General features: G+C 36.4%; 1 protein-coding gene and 2 non-coding genes across 3 annotated transcripts in view; all 3 read left to right on the forward strand.

The window, feature by feature from the left end:
• The window catches only part of LOC132706483 (ras-like protein family member 10B), a 143,651-nt gene extending 132,218 nt beyond the window's left edge, over window positions 1–11,433 (forward strand). Inside the window, exons 5-6 of the mRNA XM_060677838.1 lie at window positions 9,561–9,727; window positions 9,818–11,433. Of these exons, the coding sequence (XP_060533821.1) occupies window positions 9,561–9,727; window positions 9,818–10,238 (588 nt within the window). The 3' untranslated portion in view covers window positions 10,239–11,433. The remainder of the gene's footprint in view (window positions 1–9,560; window positions 9,728–9,817) is intronic.
• Window positions 11,434–11,832: 399 nt separating this feature from the next.
• On the forward strand, window positions 11,833–11,995 carry LOC132706884 (U1 spliceosomal RNA). The gene has a single exon (XR_009619663.1). It is a non-coding gene; the product is annotated as a U1 spliceosomal RNA (small nuclear RNA).
• A 258-nt stretch (window positions 11,996–12,253) lies between these two features.
• Window positions 12,254–12,415, forward strand: LOC132706876 (U1 spliceosomal RNA). The gene has a single exon (XR_009619655.1). It is a non-coding gene; the product is annotated as a U1 spliceosomal RNA (small nuclear RNA).
• The last annotated feature ends 58 nt before the right edge of the window (window positions 12,416–12,473 follow it).

Consider the following 12,473-nt stretch of genomic DNA (forward strand, 5'->3'; position numbering starts at 1 on the left):
GTCTCATTCTCATTTTCGCCGCGTATTAAATAACGTAGACAGTTTTCATCTCTTTTTTTTGTCCCCTTAACCTTCACGACTAATTTTTATCGATTGTACCAATTTAAATTTAATGGTAGGTTTCATCGTTAATATTCTCTTTTTTTTGCAAAACATCGGGTTCCTCAAACCATCTGAGAGACTGGAAGGTCTGCTACTTCCTGGCGCCCTAAGGATAAATAGTGCTATATTTTCTTTATTATTCGTGGATCCCCCCCCCATCGCTCTAGAACTCTGGGCACTATGGGTATGGTCTGTTCATAGATATAAGAAAGTGACCAATTGCTTTTGAATGGGATTATCCAATGGTGGTCATCAACATACAATACAACAAGATTTATACCTAAAGTTTCGGAATTTAAATTCAGGTAAAATTGTGGTCCGTAATAGAAAATAATGGTATACCTACCTGTGTTTAATATTTTTTGGTTTGGTATACTACTTAGTTTAAGTTTGTTAGTAATCATTCTTATTTCGTGTGTAATACAGCGTGTGCGAATTATGCAAAATATGTGCGAGTCTAGTGTATCTCAGGAGATGCTCCCGCCCAAATGTAGAAAACACTATTCTATTGAGACTAAAGAAGTTATAAACAAAGTTTATTTAACTCTCATTGAACAAAGTGATCAAGATGTAATACGGCGTATAAAATTTACCAGTTATACGAGTAACAAAGCGTGCCTACATTAGATATCTTAATTAGGAGGCTTGAAAAAGATGAAACCGGTGTTAAATGTGGCAGAACTACCATATGGAAGTGTATTCAACACATGGGTTTTAAATTTTAAAAAATTGCCAAAAGGCAAGTTTTAATGGAATGTTTAAGAATTTGGAAATGGCGATTGGAATATCTAGAAAAAATTTGGATTTACAGAGAACAACAAAGGCCAATTATTTACTTGGATGAAACCTGGTTCGACACTTATGATACCCCGGAAAAGGATTGGGTTGACTCGACTGATAAGTGTAAAACAAACGCACCATCAAAAAGAGGTAAAAGAATAACTATTTTGCATGCTGGCTCTAAAGATGGTTGGATTCCAAATGAACTGTCTCTGTCTGCGACAAATATTAAAGATTCTTCTCTGGATTACCATGAAGACACCACCGCTGATTTATTTGAAAGTTGGTTTAAGAACAAACTAGTTCCAAACATTCCTCCTAATAGCGTAATTGAAATGGACAATGAAAGTTATCACAGTAGACAGTTGAATAAAACCCCTTCCTCATGTGACACAAAAGCAACAATCCAAAACTGCGTGTATAATAACGACATTTATTTTCACGAAGATTATACCAAAATGCAATTAATTGAGGTTCTACAAACCTTGAACCTACAAAAGGAATACGTCTGTGATAATTATGCAAATAATCTAGGGCATACAGTTTTAAGGCTTCCACCTTACCACTGTATATTTAATCCCATTGAACATGTTTGGCACTGAAATCTGCCATTCGTTGTAACAATGTTTTCCCCGTGTCCTCAAACTTATAGAAACCGAAGTTTTTAACATCCCTCCGCAAAGTTGGGCAAATTCTGTTAAATATATAGAAAAAGCAGAAAAAACCATCCATATTGCAAATAATATAGAACAAATAATAATTAGAACAGGAGGTAATAGCGATAATGATACTGATATATGATGTGAATAATTTTAAGTAATTTAAGTAGGTAATAAAAATAATTTCTAATTTTATTTTAGATTGAAACATAAATACATACATAAATAACTAAATATTGTTTAGTATCTTTTCTAACAAAACCCCAAATAATTAAATTCTAAGCAAGGTACGGACCTGTTTGGCCATATTTCATTCTTACAGCTTGCCCGGGTCTGTCCTTAATTTGTATCGGTTAGTTACTTTCTTATATCTATGAACAGACTTTAACTAATTTACAAGCACCCAGCGACCCAGTTTTGCAAGAAATTCAGTCCTTTTTTTTTAATCCATTTATTTATTTACCTTTTTTTTTCCTCTTTCTTATCATAATTATTTCTCTTTTTTTTCCTTTTCTAACCAGTATTTCGCGTTGCTTTTATATATTGCTTAGACCAGGAGGTGCGTGGCAATATTTTAAATTTATGTGTGTTTCCATGTAGCGTTGTAAATATGCGTCTCTCGCTGATGGCTTAATATTGGCAGCAAACCAAAAATGCAATTTTATTACTAGCGTGACGAGGCTAGTCTCTATAACCGTTGCTTGCCGGAGGCCGCAGTTTGTCATGCTTCGATGGCCGTCGGACTCATTTTCGAGATTTATGGCCACGTTTCCGAATTTTAGATGAACACCGTGTCGGAAAATTGAGAAAACGGCGACTCTCCGGGCCGCCGCGCCGAACAAAAAACCCCATAAATCGGTTTTATGACGTGGTTTTGTTTCGGCGAAAGCAAACGCCACCCATCCATGGTTGTTTATGAATATTGCAAGTGTTTTTTGCGGGTGGCGTTTTTCTACATGGTCTTACTTGCTTGCGAGGATAGAATAGCAACGCAAAACGAAACATTATATGAAAGCAATTAAGGATTAAAGATATAAATTAATTGTACAAATAATAAAAAGAAAATATCGCATAGACAATAGTCTAGGAGAAAAATATGATCGCTTGAGAGTTGATGAATCGATGACAGTTACTTTTTCTCAATGTCGTGTTTGCCGGTAAAAAAGTTCCATGTAACTACGCATAAATATAATACAATATGAATTGTATTGCGTACTGTACGAATGTAATTATACAAAAATGAAATATATAATGTTTCAAAGAAACTTCCACAGCCTGCTGTAATACTTTTTATAAAACTTCTGGATTCCTCCTACGTTGCTTAGATTACTCTGCATACTGACTTATTTGTTACGTTGTAGAGACCATAACGTCATCCTGAATTTTCTTAAAATATCCCATCATATCAAAACCTTGTCCGCTTATAAAATTCTTCGAAAATCTAATTTCGCTCTACTTCGAGAAAGAATTGACCCGTAAGGAAATAGACCTAATCAATCAAGACTCTTCTGTATCTACATCTTGAAATTGCTTCCATCTTGCTCCAACATGATTCATGACAAAGCTTCAAATCTCCGTTTATCTTCACATTCCGGAATTTGAAAAACTAACGTCAACACTAGGGAAACCATCAAACTCTTCTCAACTACCAAACACTTGTGATAAATGTATCATCACACCAACTTTCGGAAACGGAAGGTTCCAACTTTGTATTATCCCAAAAGAAGAAATCATTTCAAATGTCGAGTCGAGAACAATTTTGAAAAACCTTGTAGATAATGGAAAAGTGCTTCCCAAAAAAATTATTATATTTCTTAATATAGCACGGAATATCTTGCACACCCTGTACAGTAGGTGAAAACCTTAAATACAAAAGTTTTAGCTGTCCATATGGGCTACATGTTTATATAAAAGAAACTGAGAACTGACTAGTTATCGTGAATTACCATTATAATAATGTTGGGTTTTTGCGAATACCGGTCACACTGCATAGGGTGAACCTTTCATTTATTTTAATTTTGTATATATAGGGTGTTTAATTCTTCGTTGGCGAATATCAACTTACTTTAAATTGAACAATTAGTATATTATTTCATTTTTGAATTCTATACAAAATTCCAAACATATTTTGTGTATAATATCCTATATCTAAGTCTAACCGTTTTTGACATTTTCAATTTTATATGTGAAAAATGACATTTGCAAGACATAAAATATCTGCCAGTTTCTTCATTCCGAAGCATTTATTGTTTCACTTGAGTAAGTTTTGTTGTAGACAAAGGACTCGAATAACTGATTTCATAAAAAGCTTGGATACATATTAATACAGGGTACGCAAAAAATAAGATGAAAAATGGAATTAGAAAAAACTGCCAAAAAGCTTTGTTTTAAATGGAAACTTTATAATCTTATTATTTATTATTATTTATTAAAAATTAAGGCAATTTTATGTAAGGTTGTATATACAGAATAAGTTTTACTCTTTGAAATATTTTCTGCCACTATGATTTACCATTACATAGTTGACCATAATCTTGCCGATGCGCTTATGAAGATCCAAATATAAGACCGACCAATGATACGCGATAACGTTGGTGAATATTTTATTAACGAACGATCAATAAAAAGTTAATTGGTTAATTGCTTACAAAGGATAATGATTACTGTAACAATTGTTCAATATGTTCTCCACTTTGCACAATACAAATAGTATAAGGGTTTCTAAATACATAGTGGCATTTCTATCAGATTCAGTCCCATTTAAATATCCGATACCTTCTCTTTATCCGACATTTAAGTTCCTCGGTAGTTGGCGGTTTGTGTTTGTAAACTTAATCATTAAGCGTACCCCATAGAAAAAAACTCTAGGGGAGTTAAGTCGGAACTCTTTGGAGGCCAGGCTATCATTCTCCGCAATTCATTCTCTATAGTATGCATTTAAGTAAATGCTAATGCCTTGACTTCTGTGATAAATTTTATTTTTTTATTCTGATCAAAAAAATACTGGACCTAATAGTCTGATGCTCCAAATGGCGCACCATACTTTGATTTAATTTTTCACTTACCCTGTATTAATATGTATCGAAATTTCATATGAAATCCGTTATGTGCCATGTCTACAACAAAACTTACTCAAGTGAAACAATAAATGCTTCCGAATGAAGAAATTTCCAGATATTTTGTGTCCTGCAAAACGTAATTTTTCTCATTAAAAGTTAGAAATGTCAAAAATGGTTAGACTTAGGCATAGGACATTGTAAGCAAAATATGTATAGAATTTAGTATAGAAGTCCAAAATAAAGTAATATGCCAGGTGTTCTATTTAAAATGAGAGAGTTGATACTCGCCCACGAAAAATTAAACACCCTGTATATAAAAAATTAAAACAAATTAAAGGTTTGTAACACCCTTATTAACTTTTGTATTTAACTTTTTGCTCCGGCCCTTATAGTTTCTGAGATAATGTGGTGTCCAAGATCAACGCCCCACCCTATACATTTTTGAAAATTCTGAAGAATGAAGACTTTGATCTCGAGGATCTTCTCGGTTTTCGAGAATTGATATTTTTCTTGGACCCCGCAAACGCGATTTTTAATTGAGCACTTGTATTTCAAAGCGATGTTCAAAAATCGAAAAAAAAAATAGTCGCTGACGTTCGACCGCGACCATATTTACTCATTTCGTGCAGCCCGTGGGCTGTTAAAAAAGAGCAAAATTTGAGCCGTCTAGCTCAAACCGTTTGGAAGTTATCGCCGAAAAAGTCCAGGAACAGAGAACGGAGAACGGAAAACCAGCAAAAAAAAAACACGCGATTTTATTGGCGGGCACAATTAAAACTTTTAACGCTCTACGCCGTGCGGAGTGACGAAATATAGGATCGAAAATTTTATTCGGCCTCGTTTATGAGTAAAATTCCCTAAAAACTCCCGTTTCACCCCCCCCCCCTCCCAAAAAAAAACGATAACAACGCGGCAAGGTGGCGCTTCCACGTTAAACTTCGCGCAATGGTTTCATGCATAATGCAAACCGATTATCTCCACGCTTCGCCGCGAGGTTTTCTAAACGGAGCTGAACATAACCTCGACGTGTTAATTATTATCGGTTGGGCCACAGGTATTTGTCGGAGCACGTTTCGCCCCACCCGGGGAGAGAAGCGACCCTAACTTGAAAACGGAACCCTCCCCAATGGTCGCGAAAGGGTTAGCAGGGGACGATTTTTGGTTAACCTCGAGCGTAAACCATGAATTTCGTCAATATTCAAAGAGCGGACCTTCCGGAACGCCCTTGATACGCCTTTTGTGTTTACTGTATGGTTTGTCTCAAAGTATGTCGTCTTGACTTTCGACGGCAATTGTCGAATTATTATATTATGTGTTTTTAGGTATTACTTACTTGCTTACTGTGGGCTTTGGCTGACTGTGTAAGCCGAGACACGTCAAATGGTCATGAAATGAATAATTACTAATGTCAAGATGAATGGCGAACCCACCCCAAATTGAAATTACCATGAAGTTATGGTCTGTTCATAGATATAAGAAAGAGACCAAATGCTTTTAAATGGGATTATCCAAGGGTGGTCATTAACATACAATGCAACAAGATTATTATCTAAAATTTCGGAATTTAAATTCAGGTAAAATTGTAATAGAAAATACCTGTGTTTAATATTCTTTGGTTTGGTATACTACTTAGTTTAAGTTTATTAGTAATCATTCTTATTTCGTGTGTAATACAGCGTGTGCTGAATCGTGTGCCAATTATGCAAAATATGTGCGAGTCTAGTGTATCTTAGGAGATGCTCCAGCCCAAATATAGAAAACACTATTCTGTTGAGACTAAGGAAGTTATAAACAATGTTTATTTTACTCTCATTGAACGTGGTGCCAGCAAGCAAGCATCTTTAGAAGAAACGGCCACATTAACGAAAATTCCAAAATCAACTGTATGGAAAATTGTGAATAATCCCATTTCAGCGAGGGAAAAAGGAAGCGATGCTGACATTTTCTCGAATGTAGATGAAAGTGATGAAGATATAATACGGCGTAAAATTTAGCAGTTATACGGGGAACAAAGCGTACCTACATTGGATATCTTAATTAGGAGGCTTGAGAAAGATGTTGAATGTGGCAGAACTACGTTATGCAAGTGTATTCAACACATGGGTTTTAGATTTAAAAAAATTGACAAAAATTAGGATTTGCAGAGAACAACAAAGACCAATTATTTACTTGGATGAAACCTGGTTCGACACTTATGATACCCCGGAAAAGGGTTGGGTTGACTCAACTGAAAATATCTATTTTGCATGCTGGCTCTAAAGATGGATGGATTCTAAATGGACTTTCTCTTTCTCTGCCTGCGAAAAATATTAAAGACTCTGCTCTGGATTACTATGAAGATACCACCGCTGATTTATTTGAAAGTTGGTTTAAAAACAAACTAGTCCCGAACATTCCTCCTAATAGCGTCATTGTAATGGACATGGCAAGTTATCGCAGTAGACAGTTGACTAAAACCCCTTCCTCAAGCAACAATCCAAAACTACATGTATAATAACGACATTTATTTTCACAAAGATTATACCAAAAAGCAATTAATTGAGGTTCTACAAAGCTAGAACCTAAAAAAGGAATACGGCTGTGATATTTATGCAAAAAATTTAGGGCATACAGTTTTAAGGCTTCCACCTTACCACTGTATATTTAATCCCATTGAACATGTTTGGCACCAACTGAAATCTGGCATTCGTCGTAAAAATGTTTTTCCCCGTGTCAACTCCAATGACCTCAAACTTATAGAAACCGAAGTTTTTAACATCCCTCCACAAAGTTGGATAAATTATGTTAAACATGTAGAAAAAGCAGAACAATCGTATGCAAATAATATAGAACAAATAATAATTAGAACTGGCGAAGATAGCGAGAGTGATACTGATATATTATGTGAATAATTTTAAGTAATTTAAGTAGGTAATGAAAATAATTTGTAATTTTATTTTAGATTTAAACATAAATACATACATAAATAAATATTGTTTAGTATCTTTCCTAACAAAACCCCAAATAATTAAATTCTAAGCAAAGTACGAACCTGTTCGGCCATATTTCATTCTTACAGCTTGCCCGGGTCTTTAATTCGTATCAGTTAGTCACTTCTTATATCTATGAACAGACTTTACGTAAGTATGGAATAGCCGAAATTAAATTAACAATTACGGTAGCTCCTCAGAAGGATATTTGTCCTCAACGTATAGTCTTTACGACGTAATCCGGTATTTAACTCTGATACATTGTTATGAAGGTCTAACCGCAGGCCTACCTCGCCGTACTTCGATACAAATAATGAAAGCTGGCGGATTTGTGTGGAGTTTCATCGGTGAGATTCCTCAATTATTATTAGTCCATGCGGTGAAAGATCCATTCTTAATTTTAAATTTTAAATTTAGCTATAAAAGAACGTTAGAATATTTATAAAAAAAAAGTTATCCTACATCAAAATAATCACTATCGTCACTGGAACCACTCCCCCACATTTTTAATTAATTCTGGGACTAGTCTACTTCTGTAAACATTCTCTTCTTCGATGGCATGTTCCACACATTTTTTCCAACTTAAAGCAGATGTTTTTTATACTTGATTTCCAATTACTTCTATTGCCCCAGAACTAAATTTCGGCGTGGTGTTGTTCTATCGGATTGAAAGTGCAATGATATGGTGGAAAACGGAAAACTGAATCCCCGCTCCATAACCAACTAGTCTACAATATACTTTTTATCAAATGTTCCCGTCTGAAGAACTTCCACTATCTGCTTCTGCCGTTTAAATGTGGACACGGACTTTTGTTTCTCTGCTAAATTTGAATTTGATTTGATATCTGCAAATTTAGAACACTTAACACATTTCTCATTAAACACGGAAAATCCGATTTCATCGATTTTCAAAAGTAACAAGTAATGATGGCAATACCAGTAGAAGATTTTTTGCTAATCCATTAGCCATCTCCAAGATATCAGAATTAGACGAAGTCATGTCATCAGGTAAATTTGAGGAATGTATGGAAGAAACTGCTAATTTGTAATTTTTAATTTGTCACTATATGCCGAGCAGCGTGCATAAAGTCTTAATTCAACCAAAATCTCTTAAAGAGATTCCTAATCTGATCCACTTATATCTGGATTAAGAAGTTTAGCCAAAAAAAATAAACACATTTTTTTCTGAAGCTTTGTATCTGCTTAAGGACGTTAGTTCATCATTGACAAAAAGTAAACCATCCGATTCCGAAGAGGAGTAGTAATTGTAATTGTAATCATCAAGGGTCGTTTTACGTTGTCACACTTTTGACACAATATTTTCAGAAAACAGCCAACCAGAAAGCTAACTCTCCCAAAAATCTGTAACGTCTCACAAATCGCTATTCCATTTAGTACACACAGAACGCAGAGCTGTATTAAATTTTTTCGTTGTAAATTATGGTCAATTAAAATTTTAAAGTATTACGTTTATCTTAATACACTGCATAACTGTAAAATTTAAAAACAATATATTTTTCTACTTAACATGCGAACGGTCACTGATCTTGATCTAAGCTTAAAATGAATTGTGATGTTTATTATGATAGGCAAAATGTCCCCCCAAAACTGGGAATTAACCTTCTGGCTTGTTGTTCTGCGACATTTCGAACAGGTTCTGTTTCTTCTATGCAGCTCCGAGCGATTTTTTGCACAGATGTCACTTTTGAAGACCGAAGAAAACTTTAAATGATATGCCCTGTATATTTTTTCTTGATTATTTTGAACTTTTTGATTTCCTTCACAATTCAGACACAATTTAAATCCGTTTCTGGACACCGCGACTAAAATTTCAGAAGTGAGATTGACTTATTTTTCATCCACAGTCTGATCTTATCACCTATAATATAGTAAAATGTCTGAATGGATATCTAAAATGTGAAAATAACTCTGTGGATATTATTTTTGCCCATATTTACGTATCTTGGTGTACTCATTTTGACGTGTTGCAGCAATTTGTATGGAACGAGTTTTACGACGAGTACATCCCCACCGACAGGAAACATACCTACTACCCATCGGTGATCACCAACGAGCGGCTGTATGAGATCAAAATCACAGACCTGCCTGTCATCCCCTATTTTCCAGTTAACAGTTACTACGAGTGGGCCAACTATAGGTATATTTCATTTATTTATTTATTAATCGCGTAGTAAGTGTAACTCTTGACATGAGGTTTACCTACCCTATCCATGTTCTACCGTTCCAGATTCTATGGTCTGCGCAGCGCTACCGCGTACATCCTGATCTTCGACCTCAGCAACATAGATACGTTTCAGTACGTGAAGACACTGCGGGAGCAAATCTGCGAGAGCAGGAACATGCAAAACGTGCCGGTTCTGGTCGTTGGCAACAAGCAGGATCTAATCGTGCCCGAAGACGGCACGTCGAACGTGAAGCCATCGGCCATCGCAAGCACGGTCGAAGAAAAACGAAGAGACATCGTGAATCTAGTGAAGAAACACTGGAAATCCGGGTACATCGAGTGCAGCGCCAAATACAACTGGAAAGTGGTCCAGGTGTTCAAGGAGTTGATTAACATGGTCGACAATCTATCCAGCAGGGACCAGAGTCCCATGCTCGACAATATACAGGAAGCGCTGGACAGAAACAAGTGCATAGTTATTTAGGGGTTGCGCAACATCAAGGCCAAGGTGCGGGGTTTTTTTGGGCGCGCGTGGCGCAGGTTGTGCGACAGCCTTGAGAAAAAATTGTCCTCCCGTGGAAGGAAGAGGGGAAACAAACACCCCATTCTACATTAAAAGTTTCAGTTTTCTAGTTATTACCGGAAACCTCAAAGAAAATAAAAGAAATTCCGGTCCCCGTTCTCTCTCCATCCGCCACTGAACGAGTTTGATAAAGGTGGATTTATACCGCAACGTAAGACGCAAGAAGGGAGAACAAATTATTCAATTTTTTTTTGTTACGACAGATTTTATTTTATGATTATTATATATATGCGAGCACCAATCTTCCTGAAACGGACTTTATCTAGTATTTAGTACAGTGATATAACATAACAGATCGTTGCAGTTCTCCATGGAACACCATTTACATTTTCGATACGGTCACACCTTTAAAAATATTTAATAATTACTTTTTGCAAGTATACGTATTAAATTGTTTTTGGCTCAGGTTTCTCGGCGCACGCCACTGAATCATCTCCACAAGTGAGTGAAATTAGATTTAATAAGTTACCCATATTGATCGTTTTCTACTTAACGATGGGTAACGATTTGAACTTATCTTTAAGGTTAATATTATCTTTACAATGAAGCGTGGCCCCCTTGGCCCTCGCTCAAAAGTCCCGGGTGCTCAGGATTTCCCCTCACTCGCGTATTGTGTTTTCATTCTTTTTATTAATTTGTTGATATATTTGATCGGAAACTTTTTTGAATATTTATAATTATTAAGCAGGATAACATTTACGTACGTAATTATAAATGAACAGATTGGTTCGCTGTGTGTGCATGTTAAGTACGTTTTAAGGCTGCAACAGAAGCGCCCTCTAGCGGCGAATTAGTTTCGAGAAGCAATAAGTCACGCCGACAACAAGAAATTGTCCCAACATTTGGATACAAAAAAAGATATGGAAAATATACAGGTCAAATGTTCTGGAGTATTAAATTTTGAAATTCAATGTATCATGATCGATATTTTTTATAATTTATTTGAGTTTGTGTTTTATGTATTAAATAAATGGAATAAAATATGGCGTTTTCGCTTTACAGTGCGACTCGAAAAACAGTTGCATCTAATAAATCACTACAATAAATGAGTTTTTATTTGTGCTAGACCAACCACAAACCCCTCCTCTATCTTACCTCTTTTTCTATACCCTGCCAAATTCCGACCGAGCGCAAATGCTAAAACCGGATGTTTGGTTTATTACGACCTCTTCAATCAAAAGATTGGGCGAATACAACAGTCTCTAAAGGCTAAACCCATTGATCCTCTTATGCAAACAAAGCATGAAACTTGTTTGAAGTGGACCTCATCCGTTACCGGAAATAGATCGTCTATGTACTTATCGTTTGCTAGCTTACCGTCGCTGGAAAACGACTACTCCCCAAGAGATGGCGCTTGATTCGGTTTATCCTTGGTAGTCCTTTGGTAGACATTCCTTTAATCTAACCATTTGTTATCTATGCTTTTATATCTTAACATCCCACCGCTTCGGAACGCTTGCTGTGGGATAAAAGGACTTAGAAAATAAGAACAAGCATACTTACCTGGCGCAGGGGTTACCGTGATCAATAAGGCGGTTCCCCCAGGGCGAGGCCCTTCCATTGCACCAAGGTCGGGCTGACCCCCGCGATTATCCCTAATGCGGATAACTCGGGCGCGTAATTTTTGGTAGTCGGGACTGCGTACGCGCTGTCCCGGTGTAAAACAATTTAATTTAATTTTGATTGCGTCAACATTGCTTGCTGGTTGGGACTGCTTATTTCTTAACCAAAACGAAATACGACGTACCATCGAGAAAGCAAAAATTGCCACTAGAATACGACCCCCATGGATTTGGTGATCCCGATAATATAAAGTGATGTTAACATTTACAGCGGATAGATGGCGGCAGGTGCTCTTGCTTTCTTCCACGCGACAACGCGTTTTCTATAAGAAGAGACGTCTAGCGCAAAATTTCATACTTACTTGGCGTGGGGGTTACCGTGATCATCAAGGCGGTTCCCTCAGAGCGAGGTCCTTCCATTGCACTGAGGTTGGACTGACCTCTGTGATTATCACTAATGTTGGTAATCGGACGCGTAATTTTTGGTAGTCGGGGCTGCGTTCGCGCTGTCCCGGTAATTGTCTTAAAACCAATTGAAATTAGGGAATGTGATTTACGATAATGTAGATGTGTC

This window comes from Cylas formicarius, unplaced genomic scaffold (assembly GCF_029955315.1).
Source record: "Cylas formicarius isolate icCylForm1 unplaced genomic scaffold, icCylForm1.1 PGA_scaffold_8__14_contigs__length_24414737, whole genome shotgun sequence".
Taxonomy (NCBI): domain Eukaryota; kingdom Metazoa; phylum Arthropoda; class Insecta; order Coleoptera; family Brentidae; genus Cylas; species Cylas formicarius.